General features: G+C 43.0%; 1 protein-coding gene across 6 annotated transcripts in view; it reads left to right on the forward strand.

The window, feature by feature from the left end:
- NRXN3 (neurexin 3) overlaps positions 1–20,459 on the forward strand; it is a 1,504,067-nt gene that overhangs the window by 441,377 nt on the left and 1,042,231 nt on the right. For all 6 annotated transcript variants that reach the window (XM_057731261.1, XM_057731262.1, XM_057731259.1 and 3 more), the window contains 2 exons: positions 5,797–6,235; positions 10,192–10,575. In XM_057731261.1, coding sequence (XP_057587244.1) covers positions 5,797–6,235; positions 10,192–10,575 — 823 coding nt within the window. The remainder of the gene's footprint in view (positions 1–5,796; positions 6,236–10,191; positions 10,576–20,459) is intronic.

Below are 20,459 nucleotides of genomic sequence, written 5' to 3' on the forward strand. Positions count from 1 at the left end.
TTGGAATTTGGTCAGTGGGACACTGTGATAGCAAGTGATGTTACCGGTGGTGAATCCCAAATCTTTGCAAACGCATGGTGCGTGTGAGAGAGACAGAGACTAGCCACCATTCGGCGTGTTCATGTGTTATAACTGCCACATTAGGCAATTGTGTAATTTTTAATTTTTATGTTAACTGCGTAATGTGTTAAATCCACAGTCTGTCTCTTGCGCTGACAGTTGGCTTAGAACTTATCCTCAGAGGGAATCTTTCCCTTCTCCTGACTCCATGCCGGGCTATCCTGTCTGGTGATCTAGTTACGGCTTCTCAAAGAAAATAACAAAATTAATTGTGCTAACTGCCATTTATTACGAAGCACCAGAAAGTGCTAAAGTACTTCTTTATATGATCCTATTATCTCATTTATTTCTTACATCCCTGTGCAGTGAGACTTGTTACCTGCAGTCTACAGGTGAAGAAGCTGAGGCCGAGGCGTGTTAACAGTTGTCAAAGGGCACATAGCTGCCAGGGACTCAGACCCCGCTTAGGGAGGCTGTGAAGTCTGTGATCTTAACCATTACCCTATGCTGCCACTTGAGCCCAGTACCTAATTTAATGGAGATGCGAGCATTTCTTAAGCACCTGTACAACTGGGCGCTGTTTCAGATTTTAAAAGCTGTCACGCCTATGTTTTTGCTAATAAGGTGTCTGAGGTTTACCTAAAAGATAAGACCTGTGCTTATTCAAAGATAACAAAGTTGAATGTTTTGAGTGACAAATGAGTGGAGCAGACAATTCATAGGAAAGAAAATCACAGCTGACCAGAGTCATTGGTTGCCTGAAGGACGGAGGGGACATGGTTGGGAGACAGTAGGATGTGTGATTCTGTGACAACTCCAGAAGCAAGATTCTTTCATGGGGCTTCTTATTTATTTACGCCGAGTAGGAATGTCAGATGATAATAAGATTAGCCTCCCCGCCTCTCCATTTTATCTAGAAGCTACACCATCCCAGAAGCTGAGGAGAATAAGCTCATTTCGTTATTATCTACTGCCGAAGGATTAAGTTGGGGCGGGGAATAAGTCTTTGTCTTTTGCTCGCTGTATGTAAACTACTCCACACATAGGTATAAAGTCGAAAGGCTGTACTGGGATTTGTTGTCAACACTGTTCCACATCAAGGCCCCCGACACTGGCTTTTCGCCACTGTTCTGTTTCGTCTGACCTAGGTCCTCCAGAGAATGTCCCTCAGTGTCCTGACTTCAGACATCCTCCACGGGCCTGGATCAGAGCCATGGTGCTCAGTGATCAAGTCCCAGGCCTGTAAATCATGGTTCCATAAGCAGTTTTTATTGACATTACCCTACGTGTAGACACATAGAGGATTAAAGGTGCTTTAAAAACAAGAGGAAAGAAAGGCCAGGTGGTAAACCTCCTCTTCCTGGACAGGAGAAGCAGTAGTACGAGGCCACCTGGGCACTGCAGGGCACACACGCACACTCCCGCATTCCTTCTCCATCTCCTGCTGGAGCGCATAGGGACATGGCATAATTTGTGGACACACGTTCTCGGAAAGCTGAGAACAGCGTGTCCTGGAATAAGATGGAAGAGGGAGAAAAATACTCCTGTGAACTGGGACTGTCTCTACCCCTTAGATTCACTTTCATGGACCTGCCGTATTCCCTGAGCACCGTGGACGAGTTTAGTATAAAAAGCACATCTTGTAGATTAGAACAACCTCTCCTATTGCAATCGGGGTTCGTGGTTTGGGCAGTCGGGCAGACAGTTTCATCATAGGCAGGCCACGTAAGGATTCTAATTTTATCAAATGGTGAGCATCATTAAGAACCAGAATAGTCAGAGAGGGCCTGGAATGGGTTTGGATGTAGATCCTGGTAAAGGGACACCATTTAGAAGCTGGAGAGCAGAGGAAGGCACTGTAGGCTGGGAAACCTACGAGGTGAGTAAGTATGCAGAAGCTCTAATACCCGAGTTCACGCAGAGGCCTCTAAGGTGCCTTGGAGTGTGGAGGAATAGGGATCTGTTAGAGGACAGACCAGGTATGAAGGGCTTAGCACATCTGCATGAAGCTGGGTGTGTCTTTTATGCCTGACTTAAGAGGTTTCTGCTTTATGGGTAGGCATGGGCTACTGGAGTGCTTAGAAATTGCCACCTCTGGAGCGTGGCCCTGACCCAGTGCAGTCAGAGAGATCTGGATTCAAGTCCTGGTTATGCCCATAAGGGACTATGTGATCTTGGGCAAGTACCTATCACCTGTGAGCCTCATTCCTGCAAAATAAGGCTAATACTACCTATTTACTTCTTTCATGTGGATAATATAGAGTTTTTATTAAGTGTCTGGCGCACAGTAGGCTCTCAATAGGTGGCAGCTGTTTTCATTGTATTGTTCCTCTTGTCATGCTTGCCTTACTCCTGGTGGTGTTCCTGTGTGCCTGTGTATCAAAGACTAGGGAGACACACAAGAGTAGTTGTTCTGAGAGAGTCTGTCTTAACCCTGAGATACTGTCCACAACTGTTTTACTGTCTGGCCTTCTAAGCATGAGCTGCAAGTCCAAACAGCAGCTTTTATAAGCCCAAGGTTGGGGTGGTAAGACCAGCTTGTGACTCTTTGTGGCTCTGCCTCTGTGCCTCCCAGGCTGTGTGACATCTCCCATGGGGAGCTGTTTCCACTTTGTCTTTAATTGTTCCTTGTTGGGGCCAGTTGTCAGCCAAGGCTGCTCTCTGTCACTTGCTGCTACACCTCTTCCTAGTTCAGTCATCAGGCAGGGCCTTTCATTTAGATGAAGGTCTGGATTTATAGAAAATACTATAGCAGATATTAATTTGCCTTGTAAGGGGGTCCAGCAAGATTTCTTGCCTCCATGCCCTGCCCAAAGTGCTACTATACTTCTGCATGGTCATGCTGTGGTGGGGGGTAGGATGGAAGGTGAAGATGCCAACCATGGAGCTTCTCAATTGAGTATCACTGGGCTACAAGATCCCTGCCCTCCTGTCCCTTTCTTATTGCTAGGAGATCCTCAGAAGAACATCAGTTCAGGCCCCTGTCAGTTTCCAATAGTACCCCAGTACCCTGTGTCCTACTGGTATAATATCCCATTTAATCTTGACAACTGCCATGGAGGGAAAGGGGAAGAGTTTCTAGAATAGATATTGAGTCCGCTGCCTTTGGAAATAAATAAAATGGGACTCAGAGAGGTTACTCAGCTGTCAGTGGGAAAGGTTTGGAAACTGCATATAAACAGACAAGTAATTTCTGGGCCATGGAGTAGAGAGCTCATTTTCAAAAAGAGCTTTTGAGAGAAGTCTTGTCCGGCCAGTTTCTGGCCTGGATTCTCTTGTCTGTTTCTCCAGAAATCTGCATTCTAGTTATTCACTGTCTGTCCCGGTCTTGGTTATATACCCTTTTCACAGAAGAATTCCTCTTCATAGGATGCTACATCCTTTTAAAAGGCCTTTTTTCTTTTTATCCTTCTGCCTCCTGTAGGACTGTTTGAGCTCCTTTTTCACTTATTGTTCAATGAAACCAAGCCTCAGTCTGTCCCTTTGGGATGAGCTATTGTTCTACATAATAATGATATGTTAATAATAGTTAACCTTTACAAGAGCTCTGGTTGTAGGCATTTAACCCAAATGCAGGGAAAGCTGAAGTCTGGTTATGACAGAGAGATCTCACACGTTGGGGAGTGGGAGTTAGAAAAGGAAAGCTGCCCGTCATTAAACTTCTATCGTTTCTTTTCTCATTTGCTCACTTGAGTGATTGCCTAAGGATCTTGCAGTTTTTCCCCTTCGCACATGGTCAGTCCAGGAGAGTTAAGCTGAGACATTTTGTACTAGGATGTTGAACAAGCTGGATTTTCTATGTATTATTAAAGATGAGCTTCATGGGTGCTGGTGGTGGGGCCTTGTTCTGAGTGTCCACAAGTGGTAAAGCTCATGGACTCCGGAGCCTCACTTCCTGGGTTCAAGTCCTTCTCTGCCACTTACTGGCTATGTGACCGTGCGCTGGTTCCCTAACTACTCTCCATATCTGTTTCTGCATCTGTAAAAGGGGGAAATGATGATAGGTATCTCAAATGCGTATTGTCAGGATCTAATGGGATGCTAGGTTTCAGATCCTTATCACGGTAAACATTAGTGTTGTTATTTTCCGTGTAATTGACTATGGTGATGCCCATGGTGAAGGGCATGTAGTGGGTGGTGAGGCATTTTCAATTCTTTGTTGTTAGTTAGATATCAGAAGGCAAACATCTCTACTTCTCTCCTGGTGTTGGTGGAAAGAAAGGAAGCATTTCTACAATGGGATGTTAGGGATTAAATGATACGTACTGGCACAACTCACCCCATTAACTTTTTATCACTGAGATGGATTGTAAGACTTTAGCCCTTAAGTTTTGTTTATTTATCGAAAATGGAGAGAATACGGCAAGCTTCTCTGTGGAAGGGAGAAAATGAATTAACCACCGTGACAACCTCTCCCAAAATAGCTGAGGTTTTTATGTCCATACCGTGTGCCGTTTCTCAGTGCTTTACATGTATTAACTCATTTCATCATTAAGAAATAGTCTACTCCTATATTCCTGTTTTCAGAGGAGGAAGCAGACCCACGTAAGTTAAATAACTTTGAAGTTCACAAAGCTTGGAAGCAGTAGATGTAGGATTCGAACTTAAATGGGGGTCCTGATTTAGAATTTGAGTAAGACAGTGTGAAGGACGTAGCAAAGTGGTTTGCATAATCAATACTCAAGTGCTAGCCCCTCTGCCTTCCATTTTTTTCCTGTTTATTATTATAGTTTGGATGTGGCATTGCTTATAGATTGGAGGACCAAGACGTCTCCAAGGGTACTGCATCAAAATTCAGTTCTAATAACAGCAAAACCTTTTTGAACTTCTTATTTGGAGGAACAAGATTAATCCCAGCTTTTACATGGATTAGACTGGGTTTAGAAAGTCATGATAGGTTTTTTTTTAAATGTCTTAGGGTGTTTCATTCTCTCACTGTGTGTACAGAGGACACATGCAATGTGCGAAAAAATATAGATCTCCTTCCCTACCAACTCTTAACACTGAATCTCTTCTTTAAAAAGAAAAACAATACAACAGGATACAGTGAAAAATAAGTCTCCCCCCACTCCTGAATATTAATCCCACAAATCCTCTCCCCAGAGATGATTTTATAGTTTCTTGTGTTTCCTTCCAAAAATGTTTTGTGCATTTACAAGCATATATACATATAACACACACTTCCCAACACACACACATACACACTTTGCACAATCATAGCATAATGCATGCTGTTACCCTTGTTAACTTCACTTCACAATGTTACTCAGAGTATCCATGTCAAAACTGGGAGCACTATCTTGGTTTTGAGGGCTGCATAATATCCCTTTATAAAGATGTGCCAACCTGTTACTGATGCTCATTTAGGTTGTTTCTGATCTTTTACTGAGTACATTTCAGCAAATATCTCTATAGGTAAGTATGTGTGTCTATGCAACTCAATCTCTTTTGATTTCTACTTGCAAGTTTATATTGTATAGCTTTCTGACAAAGCAAAAAATTGGCCAGAAGGAAACAGACAAAAGAAATATAATGGAAATATAGGGGCTTATTCAGAGCTTGTGTGTGCCTCACTGTGCAGATGCTTTTTCAAGTGCTGTGTCTTATGTTTCTCATTGTTTCAGGGTGTTGTGTCCTGAAGCTTCTTTTTGGGCCTTTTTCCTGGGTGCCCAGTGAGCCACAGATGGTTACTGTTTGCAAGATTGATTCATGTGACATTTGTTTGGCTTTTGACAGGTTGTTTATAAGAATAATGACATCCGTCTGGAGCTATCTCGCTTGGCCAGGATTGGGGACACCAAGATGAAAATCTACGGTGAGGTTGTATTTAAGTGTGAGAATGTGGCTACATTGGACCCCATCAACTTTGAGACCCCGGAGGCTTACATCAGCTTGCCCAAATGGAACACCAAACGCATGGGCTCTATCTCCTTTGACTTTCGCACCACTGAGCCCAATGGTCTGATCCTCTTCACTCACGGAAAGCCCCAAGAGAGGAAGGATGCTCGGAGCCAGAAGAACACCAAGGTGGACTTCTTTGCCGTGGAACTCCTCGATGGCAACCTGTACCTGCTGCTTGACATGGGCTCAGGCACCATTAAAGTGAAAGCCACTCAGAAGAAAGCCAACGATGGGGAATGGTACCACGTGGACATTCAGCGAGATGGCAGATCAGGTAGGAAGAAGCAGGGTGTGTGACTGAGACTGGAGGAAAGCTCCCACTTCCTTATATATATATTTTTTTATTTTTGCACTTGCATGCCTGTTGATTCTTTTGCTCTTGTCCTTAATGCTTGTTGTAAGATTATGTTTCTGAACAAGACACCTGTCTCATTGACGGCTGAGGCTCTCTTCCTCATCTCCCCTGTCACTCCTTCACAGTAGTCTCAGTGATAGCTCCAAGACCCTGGGGCTAAGGATGGGTTTACAAGTAGCATTTCCACTGCTACCAAAGTGACTGTCATGTCACTGCTGTGATGCGTTTTTTCCCTCTTTTTATTCTCCTTTTTCCCATCACCATGGAAACTGATCGTGACATCACAGATGCTGCATTATGTGATTACTCTGTAGTATAAGCTGCACTGTGCAAGAGTTTATGCAATGATATACCCTTCAATAATTGGCAAGAGTCATGTTGCAGGGAAAAATTATGACAAGAAAGGAAAAGGCAAATTGATTTTTCCTAAAGTCATGTTCAATTTAAAGCCTTCCTTTGGTGTGAAAGCCTATATTTCACTCTTTGCTCAGACCTCACTAACTCTCCCTTCCTCTTCATAACCTTTTACATTTGGTTTAAATGGCTTTGTTTGTTTCTGCAGCCGCAGATCAAACAAGCTAGCCCCAGGCAGTACATAGCCACTCTGGAATAGTAACCAAGGGGTCAGGGGTGGGGAAACGCAAATAGAGAGTCTGAGGCTTTTGAATGCTTGAACAGTCTGCCTCACTTTCTGTGGACATGTGTCAATGAAGGTCACATTCTATGCCATCAGAAAGGGCATTTCACTCAGAGTAGTAATGAGAGCATTTGAATTTCACACTTATTTCCTGATTCTCCATGTAGGTAGTATCATACTCAAGAAGGGGCTTGGCTATATTTGCCATATTTTTAAGCATTTACTCTCCTGGGAAACACAAAAATGTCTTCCTCTTGGACATTTTCTTTCTGGGTGCATTTGGCCAATAATAGAAAGCAATAGGTTCCCCTAAAATGCTGTAGCCAGAAATGGCTGAGCTTGCAGGGATGGCTTTTCTGCATCATTTCAGAGCTAGAAGGATGGTGGAGATGAGCAATGTTGCCCTTAGGAGGAACTGTTCGGGCTCTGTGCAGAGGGCAGACAGGTGGCAGATTGTAGACCCGGATGGTTTACTGCCCAGCAGGATGCCTTATCGATTGCCTGAAATTTGATCAGAACCAAGAGGCTTCAAATTAAATGTGCTTTTTGGGCAAGAATGAACATTTTGTTCTTTTTTAACAGAAAAATACACAAAAATTAATTTCTTCTGAGGCTAAATCTTTCAGAGTTTATCCATAAAAGTGTCAGCAGGGGTGGAGTTAGAAAACTGTTCCAGAATTGTAATGGAGACACTCCTGTTGGTTTTTAAGACCATGTGTTTTGGGTCTCTGGAGTTTGGTCATAGTTGATGGGTTTCATGATTGGCTAACCTAGACCTTGGCACAGCGTAAATGTCACCTATCTGTGTCACAGGCAGGCTAGGACATGTAAAATTGCCATGTCTATTTCTGTTTATTCTCAACACCAATTGCTTTCTCAAGTCAGGAACTTATTTTGTTTTGTTAGAACCGTCAGTAGACCCATTTTTTGACAAATAAGTTTGGATTGCGGAAGCCTCAAATTTTATACCTGGATGCTATGGCATCGGCTAATACTTTGAAATACTGATAAATTTGATCAAAGCCTATAAAAATTTACTGAGGTAACAAATAATTGTCACATAAAAGCAGCATAACAAATTTTAATATGACGTACTAAATTGCATTTCTTCATGAGGATATTTTCTGGTATGTTTTTCTAGACCTACATTAAAATGACTAGTTATAAAAGCACAAGTGTATCTAATTGTAGTACCTCCTTCCCTGCTCATCCTGAAGCATATGACTGAGAGATGATCTCAGGAAACTTATATCTTCATTCCCCAGCTGAGGGACTGATTCTCAAAACAGTTGTGGTCACATACTCAGAGGACGAATTTTCCTCAGGATGTATATCAGGCTCCACTATTTAAATCGGTTCGGGTACTGTTCTTAATTGGCAATAGATGCTCCTCCCCGTTAGATGGTGATCAGATTAGCTCTGTGGGCAAGTGGCAGGTAAAGAAAGCAAACTGAGCAAAAGAGGAGAAAGGGATGCAAGCCTCACCTTCCTCATTTGTAAAACAGGAGAAATGGGAACACCCACCTCACGAGATTGTTTTGAGGATCGAGTCCAGAAAAGCACAGAAAGTACTAAAAATGGTGTCTGGGACATTTTTCTTGTTATGAATGTTTTTAAAAGATTAAAAAGCAAAAAGGCAAAGCAGATTTCTCTAGGAGAAAACTTCCAGGGGAGAGTAGGGGAGGCACGCCTAGCTGAACCCGCCAGCAGTCCCTCATGCTTGTTCCACTCTTCTACCCCTGGGTTGACTTTGTGATTTAGAGTTTACTTCACTCTCTTGATCTCATTTGATCTTCTAGGCCCTTCGGGCTGTCCCCCGTCTTAGCCGAGGGAATTGAGACTCAGATAAGTGAAAGCTGGCTGATGGATGGCCCTGTTATCTTGGTACCAATAAAGCACTTAAAGAATATTAAATAATTTTAAAAATTTCTGGCATGATGTTTAGATATCATCTTGATTTTACAGTTTAGGAAATCGAGCTGTAAAGGGATTCAGGGACTGGTACAGGGTCAGAAAGCAATTTAAGGCTAGAATCCCTGTTCCCAAGTTCTCAGGTCCGGCTCCAGGGTTACATCTTCTCTGATCTCATGTGCCTGGTCTAGCTCTGATCTCATCTCTTGCTGATTCCCTCTGGCCTCCTCTACTCTAGCCATACTCCTGCCTACCCCAGGGCCTTTGTAGGTGCCATTCCCTGTGCTGAGCATGTTCTTCCCCTGGGAATTTGCATGGTTGGATCCTTCTCAACAGCATGGTTTTAGCTCACCTGTCCCCTGCTTAGGGGACTGTACACTTTACGGTAGGACCCATGGACTGCTGCTGCAGCACCTGTTTTACTCCCTTCCTCCCACCTGCCATTTTCCAATTTCTATTTATTGGGTGATTTGTTTGTTTTCTGTTCCTCTGCTCTGGAACATCAGCTCCATGAGAGCAGGGCATGCCTGTCAAGTTCATGTCTGTGCCTAGAACTATGCTAGAGACAGAACAGGTGTTCAGTACATATTTGTTAAATGAGTACATAAAAAAACATGTTCCAGATAAAATTTATCAAAGGTAATGAATGTCGAAAATATGCCCTGACAGGGCTGGTAGCTAAGGCCAGTGCAGAGGGTATCAGTGCCCAGAGAGAGAAAGAGAGAGGCAGAAGAGCAGGTTCCATTCTTCTGGCAATGGTGAGCCAGTGGTGAAGACTCAGGCAGGACTTACAGACTCTGTGTCAGGTACAGAGTAAGACACACCTTACATATATGAGCTCATTTAACCCATCACACCAACCTGTAAGGTGGGGACAGTTCTTTTCCCATTTTACAGATAAGAAAATTGAGGACCAGGAAAGTGAAGTCGCTTGTTCAAGGTTATCTGGCTAGTATGTGGCAGAGCTGGGATTTAAAGACAGGCAGGGACTGTGCTTCTGTCAACCTGTATGATGTGCAACCTCTCGGCCAAGAATTTTGGGTAGAAAAAAAGATATCATTTTGGGTGCTAGGCCACTGGGATTGTCCTGGGTTCTCCTCTGGGCCAGGCTATCTTAGCTGGCAGGGATTGGAACCAAATGGCCTACATTGTCCTTTTTACCATTTTGTAGCATTTGGTTCCCTTGCTTACATTATTCTCTCCTGGCCAGGCAACACTGGTCTCCCATCTCATCTGCAAGGCTCCTTTCATTTGATTTATCAACTGGCAGCCTCACCTGTGATGCCAACAGGGCTGTTAGCTTACTGTTTCTGTCCTCCCATCCCAGGTACCATATCAGTGAACAGCAGGCGCACACCATTCACTGCCAGTGGGGAGAGCGAGATCCTGGACCTGGAGGGGGACATGTACCTGGGCGGGCTGCCGGAGAACCGTGCTGGCCTCATCCTCCCCACCGAGCTCTGGACCGCCATGCTCAACTATGGCTACGTGGGCTGCATCCGTGACTTGTTCATTGATGGGCGCAGCAAGAACATCCGGCAGCTGGCCGAGATGCAGAACGCTGCGGGTGTCAAGTCCTCCTGCTCACGGATGAGCGCTAAACAGTGTGACAGCTACCCCTGCAAGAACAATGCTTTGTGCAAGGATGGCTGGAACCGCTTCATTTGCGACTGCACGGGCACCGGCTACTGGGGACGAACCTGCGAGAGGGGTGAGTCAGTCCTCGTGGGGGCACGCTGGTGGTCTGAGTGGGGGTGACGTGCTGCTGCTGTGTCCCTGGATAGACCTGTCTTCTTCCTTTGCTACCACAGGTGCTCCCTTTGGACCTCCCTGTGCTTACTTGCTTCTGGAGAAGAATTTTGTTGGGTTCACTGCTTTCCAGATCACAATGTTTCTAGTTCTGGATGCTTGGATTTGTTTGGCTAGGGTTAGTTGCAGAGAGGGAAAATTTAAATGTTGCCATGATCATAATACTTTTTTGATTAAATGTTAGATATTTTCTATTTGAGAAGGTGAATACTTTTCTTTTGGGATTCTGGGTGGGCTCACCAACTGGCTGTTTCATTTGTTCATTTAACTCACGCTTTTTGACGCTTTCTACATGCTAGCTGTTGGGTTAAGCTTTAGAAATACACTGTTGAACAAAGTAGCTGCAGCCCTGTTCTGTGGAACTTGCTGCCTAGTGGAATATTTAGCTGTTAAATAATCACAAACATGTTGAGTTTTATAAGAGGCAGTGTTACGTGTTAGTTAAGAACATGAATCTGGGGACTACACCGGGTGAGAAATGTGGCCGTCATGGAGTGATACGAACTTTCTCAAGATAATATCTTTGAGACTTGATTTTCTCAACTGTAAAATGGAGATAAGTAGGTACCTACCTCACAAGATATTACTGGTGATTGAGTCAATAGGTTCCTGAACTATGGAAAGCAGTTAGTAAATGCCAGTGATTGTTAGTCATAATTACTGTTATCAACATCATTAAAGGGAAAACACAGAGAAGTTTGGGGGGCCTTTGCAAGGGGACCTAACATACTGTAGAGGTTCATAGAAGGCTTCTGCAAGAAAAATATATAGGCTGACACTTGAAATATGCGTACGAGTTAGCTTGGCAACGAGGTGGGAGGAAGCTGGGTGTCTTTTACATGAGGGCTACATGTGCCAGGAAGTAAGAGACCATGGCACAGTTGAGGAACCAAACAAAATCCATAGCGGAATGGAGTGTGGAGTGAGGTGGGGAAGAGGGTGTGAGAGGTGGCTGAAGAGTTGGGGGACAAACAGTGGGGGCTGACCCTTCAAAACAGGCCAGGATGCTGGGAGAAGCCCCTTTCCATCTACCACCTTAGCATCTTACACTTGCACTTAGTTTACAGTTTGGGTAAAGGGCGGAGATAAAGGTAAGCAAAGAGACAACATCAAGACAAGGAGATCCTGGTTTATAAGCCACGCCCGGATTGCAGCTTGGTTAATTCTTTTATATGCTAAGCACACAGAATCTGTCTGTCTGTCGGTGAGTTGCCAGTCTCTGTTTTATATGAAAGGATAATCTACATAGTTATCAAGTTTTGCTGAAGGCATAGCTCTAGGGCTTTGAGGATACTGTGTCTGTTGTAGACATAGTTTCTGTCTGCAGAAGCTTATCTTTTATTTAGCTGAGGAGTTGAGACATCTATACAAGAAGCAGTAAGAATGATACAAGGCAGCAAGCATGGGCTGGACCACTAGGAGGACACAGAAATTCAGAGAAGACTTTCCTGATGAGGGACATGCAGCGTCTCATCCCTAAAGACTACCAGTGGCCAGAATTGTCTACGTATCAGAAGTCTGGTGTTAAGGAGGCATCCTGGAACAGGCTTGGATAGCCAGTCAAGGATTTTCAAGGAGTCATTTTTGTGAGGTCAACCATATTGCTAGTTAAAGTGTGTTTCAAGAGAACTGCAAACCTTCTCAACAGTTGGACCAAAAGGAGGACACAGAATGTTAGAATAAAGGAAAAGGAACTTTCTTGGGGCTCATAGAAGTTAAATTCAGAGTCACTGAATTTCCAAAGCAGCAACCCCAGAATTTGAGCTAAGATGAGGAGGCGGCCATCTGGAACAGAAGTGGGTCTCATTTGGCTGGCCAGTCTGTCAAGCTCCTGAACTCTTTCCAAATCTGTTTTTAGGGTAGACTATCCTGGTTGCTGGTTTGGGGAGCTAGAATGGTCATCCAGGCATTGCATGAGATACATGAGACTGTCTAGGAAGGTAGTATAAGAACCCAAGTTCCCTTCAGACATCTCACTTCTTTCTCTTGGGTATCTTCCCAATTCAAGGGTCTTATGGTTACTGAAGACAAGCAACAGGGACTGTAGACAGCTGTGCAAGGTGTCCCTGAGATCACCTATTCCAAGGGCAAGTCAATGGGAGTAGGTCCAAGATTTGCCAAATACAGTGAAAGTCACTGAAACTTTTATGTTGTCACTTCTGACTAGTCATTAAAAGGCAGCTGATTGGGGATACATGAGGGACAATTATTCCTGGTGCAGTGCAGCCAAGAATCATCCATTGTAGCCAAATGAGAAGGAGTCTAGCAAATTTAGGACATTTGATCTATATGTCGCTCAAGTCCCAGACGGTTCAACTGATTGTTTTGTTCTCCGGCTAATGGTTTTTTGGTCCTGTATTTTCCCGACACCGTGTTCAGAATGAATCAGTGGAGTGTAAAAATGATAGGACTCTACTTTGCTGGCAAAGAAAATAGTTTCCCTATGACATTGTTTTTCTTTATTGAAACTGATTCGTCACTGGAGATGCTTTTGACTTTTATTCATTTTTCATGCATGCAGCAGACATTTTTTGAAACCCTAATTTGTTCCAGGCACTGTATTAGATGCTGGAAATGCAAAAAAGACTGACATAGCCCCTGATTTGGATCAAGGGGTGTATAGTTCTTCTGGACAAGGAAAGGTGGGAAATGTGCTAACGTGTGGTAGATGCCATGCCTGATGTTTTGGGGGAATAGGAGGGCAGACAGATGGAAGAGGCCGTGCCTATGTGGGTGAGCGATGGTTGGGAAAAGGGGACCTGAGGTTCCTTGGATTTTCTTGTCTCCTGTTAATAACAAAACTATGGCCTCTCTCTACATCTGACCCTCAGTATCCATTATAGACACTTCTGAAGAGTGGCCAAGGAAGAGTGTTAACATTCCTTATGAAAGAGTATGACCGCCTCTGTTAAGGAATGCTGCCCCACCCACCATAATACCGTCAACATGTTCACTCAATTTACCATTCTCTATTTTTTTTCCTAGAAGCATTAACCCTAAGCCTAGCATTGATCATTTGTGCCAAATGTGATAAGACTAAGACAATTCCTAAGGCAATGTGTCCCAAAATGTTGTATACTTGGGCTTCGTAGTAGTGTCTGTCGCTTGGTATTACTGGCCCCACAACAGGAATGGTAGTGTTTGAAAGAGGCACTTATTTATATAAAATGGAAAAAGCATAGGTGGGATGCTGAAAACTGGGATTCAGAGAAAAAGCAGAGTTAGGGATGGCTCAGGTCAGACACTGGATCTAAATAACCCAAGAACCCAAGCAAAGTGAACAAGCACTTCGGTCTCAGGTACAACTACCTGGTTAAAGTTGTCAGCCAAAGACAGAGAATAAGGCAAGGGAACTAGGAAATATATGAGTACATGAGACTAAGGTTAATTTGCATGAGTATCTTTCTCTGATAGTAAAAATGGATGACTCTTGCTTGTACCCTCACAAGAGTGCTTCTGCCTCTGAAGATGAGCAGCTCTAAATATTGACATATAACAATTGGCTTGATGTTGTATTTAGCTTTTTTTTTTTTTTAACCAAGAAGGAGATGTAGATAGATCATCCATCCCAATTGTCCAACTGTAGCCATTCTGGTTTGTTATTTGTTAATCATAGTGATGTGGGAGACATCTCCATGACCTAAAAATCTAAGGCCTGTTTTAGCTACTTAATGCCAATTTGTTTGGTTGAAATGCTTTAATCTGCTGGAAGATTGCGTGCCATTTTTTAAATCCTATTGTGTAGAGGAAACATTCTGTCTTATCTAAGATGGTGTGATCAGTTGACTTGGGACAACATAGGTATCTTCTCCTTGTCAGTGTAGCCAAACCTCTTAGCTCAGTTAGTGGGGACCAAATGTCAATAGGCCAGGCTATGGATTTAGTTTATTTGTGGACCATCGAGCTTCAGTTTGAGGCCACTGCAGATTCTGTCCCCTTCCATAGTTGACTTTTTCTGAATGTATGCCCTCATTTACTTAGTAAGAAATCAAACAGAAGTCGGCATAAGTTCATCCCTATGACAAAAATAACCTATACTCCAGCAGTTAGAGCTAAGATGGCCTCGTGGTTAAAAGCATGACTTTTACAGTTAGGTGGACCTTGGTTCCTCGGTTGGTTCTGTCAGTAGCTAGGTGATATACAACAAATTTCTTATTTCTTCCAAGTCTTAGTTTCCTTATCTGAAAAATGGGGGCACTGATACTAGGTAAGGTTCTGTTGGTTGCAAGCTACAGAATTGATAATGGCTAACAGAGTAAAGAAAGAAGACATTCTGCATGATAACCTAGAGAGTTATTGATCAAATGATGATCTCACTACCTACATCTTGAAAAAGGAAGCAGAATAGCTCTGGGGACCCCAAGGCACTGTGATTGAAGTGATGCATCTCTCTTGACCTACAGGTTCTGGAGTTTTCCATTCACTGTTTACATTTTCCGAAAAGAGAACCTGATTGGCCCAATTTAGTTTGTCTATTTTTCTGCCAGTCAGCTCTGTCCAGGTGGGCAGTCACCTAGAATAGATATGAAGGATCACCTAATATGTAAATATATCATCTTACTGAACTGCTTTCTTAGTGCTCTTTCATGGGTTAGCTTGGGGTACCCTATCCATAAGGCCATGCCCTATTATAGATGTCCAGCCACGTGGACCACTTCTGTGTGATAAAAGAAAATATTTCCTCGGGTCATGGAAATTGGATGCCTTTGAGAATGTTAATTTGTAGAACTAAGAAAATGTGATAGGGTGAATCTGCTCTTCTCACTGGTCTGCGGGATTCCATTTATCTGACGTAAACACCAGCTGAAAACCAAGAACGCAGATATTTTGAGTTCTCTCAAGTGACCCTGTTCCAACAGGAAAAGCTTGCAGGCAGCAGCTGCCTGGGGACTCCGCCTTCAGCCCGCCCCTCTGATTGCTGCCCTGTGCTCCTGGGGCAGTAGCAGCACATCCTGCCGGGGAGGGTGAGACACTGCCTTTAGGGGAGGCTAGAGTGTGTCATTTGGATGCCACATGGAAATCAGGACATCAGGAAATAGGAGAGCTGGCAGATTCAGTTGATATTACCTGTACCTAATCCTCATTTGAGCAAGTGAGGAATTGGAAGCCCTGAGACGTTAATATTGCTTTACCTTGGGGCTGCTGTAGAACAGTTAAAATTCATGGATCCTGACTCCTAATCCGCTGCACTTTCCGTTACATTGAGTAGCCTTTCCTCCTCTTATATATGAAAGAGTTTGGATTATAAGGTCATTGAAGGAAAAACAGTATATTAGGTATTTTTGTTTTCCCATAGCCTCCAACACTGTGCTGTACACATACTACAAGGTTACTACATGTTGGAGGAAGGGTCCTCATCCTCTGTCCTGGGTTTCCTCCTGGTCCGCACCTTGCCCTTTTTGCCCTCATCCATTGCCACGGTGTCAAAAGTTATCTGTATGTCAGTGATTCCCAGATCAGTCTCTCTAGCCTTGAACTCTCTCTGGAACCCCAGATTTCCATATCCAGTTGTCTATTTGACATCTCCTTTTGGCTATCTGATAAATATCTTAATCATAACATTGAAAAATAGAAATCTTAAGTTCCTCCTCCCTGCCTTAGACTTTTTTCTTTTTTTTTTCATTTTGTACTTTTAGTTTTTCCCACCTCAGTAAATGGCATCACCGTTGTCCTTGGCATTTTCCTTGATTTTTCTCCTCCCATCTTATTCAGTCTGTTTCAGCAAGTCCCTGCCATTTCCTCATCTAAACCCATCCTGCATCTGTCTACTTCTCTCCCTCAGCACTACTGTCATCCTAGGTCAACCTTCACTGATCTCTTTGGAAAACTAGGTAGCATGTCATTTGTTATGAAAAGCTCAAATTCATTTTGTGCCTTCCTTAGAGACTGAAGTAAGATTATTAAAATGTTTAAATATTCAACACATCCTTAAGTAGCTTTAATTTCAGTGGCTTTTGGTCCCTCAAATTGTAGGAAATGAAGCTATAGTACTTCTTTGGAATTAACTTCAACATTCACATAGTGATTCCATACCTTTTCTCTGTACCAGGCTTGGTGAGCTAAGTTGTGAGGATACAAATTTGTAGAAGACATGGTTTCAGTTCTTCATGAGCTCACAGTCTAATGTAGGGGATGGAGGGGTAACCTGCAAATTGTGATGGCGTCTACCAAGGGCAATGGTCCAGGAATAATCATAGGAAAGAGTGAGATAACAGTTAGAAAGCAAACTGTATCCAACGTGATATACCACTTTATAACCAGTTTTGGATCTACTGGTGTCTGTTCAGACTGACTCACTGGTGCGGGAACAAAAGAAACCCCGGCTTCCAAGGTCAAATATAAGAACACTTGTTGCTTTCCCTTGTTCCAGTGCCATTGAGGCTCTGCTCCGATTCCCTCAGGAACATCCAGACCTTTTATAGCTATGTGACCTTGAGATCCTCACTTGGATCCCCTGGCCTCTCTGTTCTGCACAAATAAAATGAGGCAATTGGGTTTCATGCTCTCTCAGGGCCCATCCAATTATAAAACTCTGTGATTTTCAAATGTCATCAACTTGGCAACGTCTTCCCTATCCTGAGTACCAGGAGTAAAGGTGAGTGAAGGGCAAGGCAGGAATGCTAGTCCTTGTTCCTTGCAGTCTGCAGGACTGCCTGGGTTAGGAGGCTCGGTTTAGTCATATCAGCACTGCAATGAGGTTGTCACCTCTCTGATTCATTCATCTATGAAAATGAATACCTTGATGTACTGGGAATACTTCAGGTCCGTGACTTAAAAGCTTTAATTGATGGATTAATGAATAGAACCTTGCATTTCTTAAGATCATTAAAAGGCTGTCTTTTTCAGTCCATTGTTTAGCCCCTTTCAATGAGTAAATGCATGTATTAGAGAAAGGGGGTCCCCAAGAAATATATAATTCGTTAACATCAACCAATATGTCCCCATTTTTTCTTGTCCATTGGTGCTTTTGAAAATTTTTATTTTTATATTGGAGTATAGTTGATTAACAATGTTGTGTTAGTTTCAGGTGTACAGCAGAGTGATGCAGTTATACACATACGTGTATCTATTCCTTTTCAAATTCTTTTCCCATTTAGGTTATTACAAAATATTGAGCATAGTTCCCTGTGCTATATAGTAGGTCCTTGTTGGTTATCTATTTTAAATATAGTAGTGTGTACATGTCAGTCCCAAACTCCCAATCTATCCCTCCCTCCCACTCTTCCCTCCGGTAACCATAAATTCGTTCTCTAAGTCTCTGAGTCTGTTTCTGTTTTGTAAATAAGTTCATTTGTATCATTTTTACAGATTCTGCATATAAGTGACATCATATATTTGTCTTTGTCTCTCTGACTGACTTCACTTAGTATGATAATATCCAGGTCTGTCCATGTTGCTGCTAATGGCTTTATTTCATCATTTTTAGTGGCTGAATAATATTTCATTGTGTATATGTGACACATCTTTATCCATTCATCTCTCCATGGACATTTAGGTTTCTTCTGTGTCTTGGCTATTGTAAACAGTGCTGCAATGAACATTGGGGTGCATGTATCCTTTTGAGGCACATTTTTCTCTGGATATATGCCCAGGAGTGGGATTGCTGGATCATATGGGTAGCTCTCTTTTTAGTTTCTTAAAGAACTTCCCTATTGTTCTCCATGGTAGCTGTACCAATTTACATTCCCACCAACATTGTAGGAAGGTTCCTTTTTCTCCACACCCTCTCCAGAATTTATTGTTTGTAGACTTTTTGATGATGGCCATTCTGACTGGTGTGAGGTGATTCCCCACTGTAGTTTCAATTTGCATTTCTCTAATAATTAGTGATGTTGAGCATCTTTTCATGTACCTCTTGGCCATCTGTATGTCTTCTTTGGAGAAATGTCTCTTTAGGTCTTCTGCACATTTTTTGATTGGGTTAAGACCCACAGCTATATCTCTGGTGACATAGCATTGCTCAGATTCAGCCTCTTCTTGTTTTTCTTCCTCTTCTCCAGGTTTCCCTTTCCACAGGCCCAGGATCATATGATCCCAGGAAATTGTCCCATAGCCATGAACCCTTCATAAGTGTTATTCTACCAGGTTGGGGTAGATCACCTTGATCACAGCTCCTCCTGTTACTCTAAAGGAGAGAGTAAGGGAAGAAGGCTCTAGTTGTTTGAGGAGCTTGAAACTCCAAGGGTCTCAGAAGGACAAGCTGGGGACTTTGGAGATCTTCAGAGAATCTACAGTTAGACCTCTATTCAGCCTGAGAATGTGAGGGTCAGCACTTTGAGGCAGCGTGTGACAGCTGCTTAGAACTGTGACACACCTGCTGTTGGCCGTGATTCTGTCAAATGCAGAGACATGGCGGCCATTTGTATTGCAGCTTTATACCTTCATTACTGCCTTTGCTAAAAGCTGTTTAACTGCCAACAGACATCTGCCCATTATGGATGCAATAAATTGAGATGCTGCTAAATTATGAGAAACAAATGCTTCAAAACACAACACAAGGGGATTGTCATAGCCTTTTTTAGCATCTCTGGCTTCATGTGTCTTTTCACAGATAGATGAATCCTTGCTTGCTCCAGTCTGGATTAAGAGGAAAGGAAAGTTAACTTCATTGAGAGAAATTATATGCCTACTCTGTATTCTTAATATACACTGGGCCATTTAACCCTCACATCCACTCTGCAGGCTGCATAATCTTATCCTCATTTTCCAGGTGAAGAAAATAAGGCCCCAAGTCATTCATTACAAAGTACCTATTGAATATTGTGTGCCGGCAACTTCACTGATCCCTCGACATAAAAAAGAATGGATTGTGATGTTCCTCATAAACATATCAATATATTCTGATGCTTCAGGAAAGCACATAAATGCGAGGAGAAATATCACGGACGGTGTCAGAGATTGGGTGACACTAGAGACTTGGTGGAGTGGCAGGAATCTCACAGGAAGACCGGGCAGGGAAAAATATTCCAGGTAGAAGGAACGGATATGAAAGATGACTTCTGTAAACAGGAAGTTTTCCTTGTGGATGGAGTCTAAGACTTAGGGAGTAAGGAGAAGGAATTTGAGGGGATGTTTTAGAAGGTGTGGCTGGAGGAGTGGCAGGGCCAGTTGTGAAGCACCTTGTTTGTTCTCCCCACAAGTTTGGACTTTACCTTATAGGTGGCATGCCATTTTTAGCAATGGGCTGACAAAGTCAGATCCCTCTGGTAAGAGATGGCTGGAATGTGGGAGAGAGTAGGCCAACAGACCAGTGTGCGTTAGTATTAATTGCATTTGTATTAATTCAGGGTGGGAAATAAGAGTCCTAACTGTGATAGGGAGAATGGAGGGTTGAGTTTTGGGGCAGATTCAATAGATATTGAAAGGGCAGTGTTGATAGGATTTACTACCCAATCATACACAGCTAAAGAGTGGCCAAGACTGGGTTAGAACAAGGGTTTGGCCATAGAAGCACATTGTTTCTTCCATGTGCTACTCAACCACCTCAAAGCAGTTGCAGAGTCTTGGGAGGAGTGGGAAAGAGTGAGGTAGCAATTAAGGGCATAGAGCTAGGAGTCGCATACATGTACTGGTCCTATGCTGAACACATGTGACTTATCTCTGTGCCTCAGTTTCCATATTTACCACTGAGAAAATCAGCAGAGGCTGCTTAATTGGCTTTTTGGGAGCTTCTGTTATAGAGTCAAAGTGTGTGTTGTGCTCACAGAGATCATAAGCCAGCGTGTCCCTTTCTGTATCTAGAATTCAGCAATTCAAGAATAAGAAATTCTCTGACTGGTGTTTTTT

This window comes from Hippopotamus amphibius, chromosome 4 (assembly GCF_030028045.1).
Source record: "Hippopotamus amphibius kiboko isolate mHipAmp2 chromosome 4, mHipAmp2.hap2, whole genome shotgun sequence".
NCBI lineage: Eukaryota > Metazoa > Chordata > Mammalia > Artiodactyla > Hippopotamidae > Hippopotamus > Hippopotamus amphibius.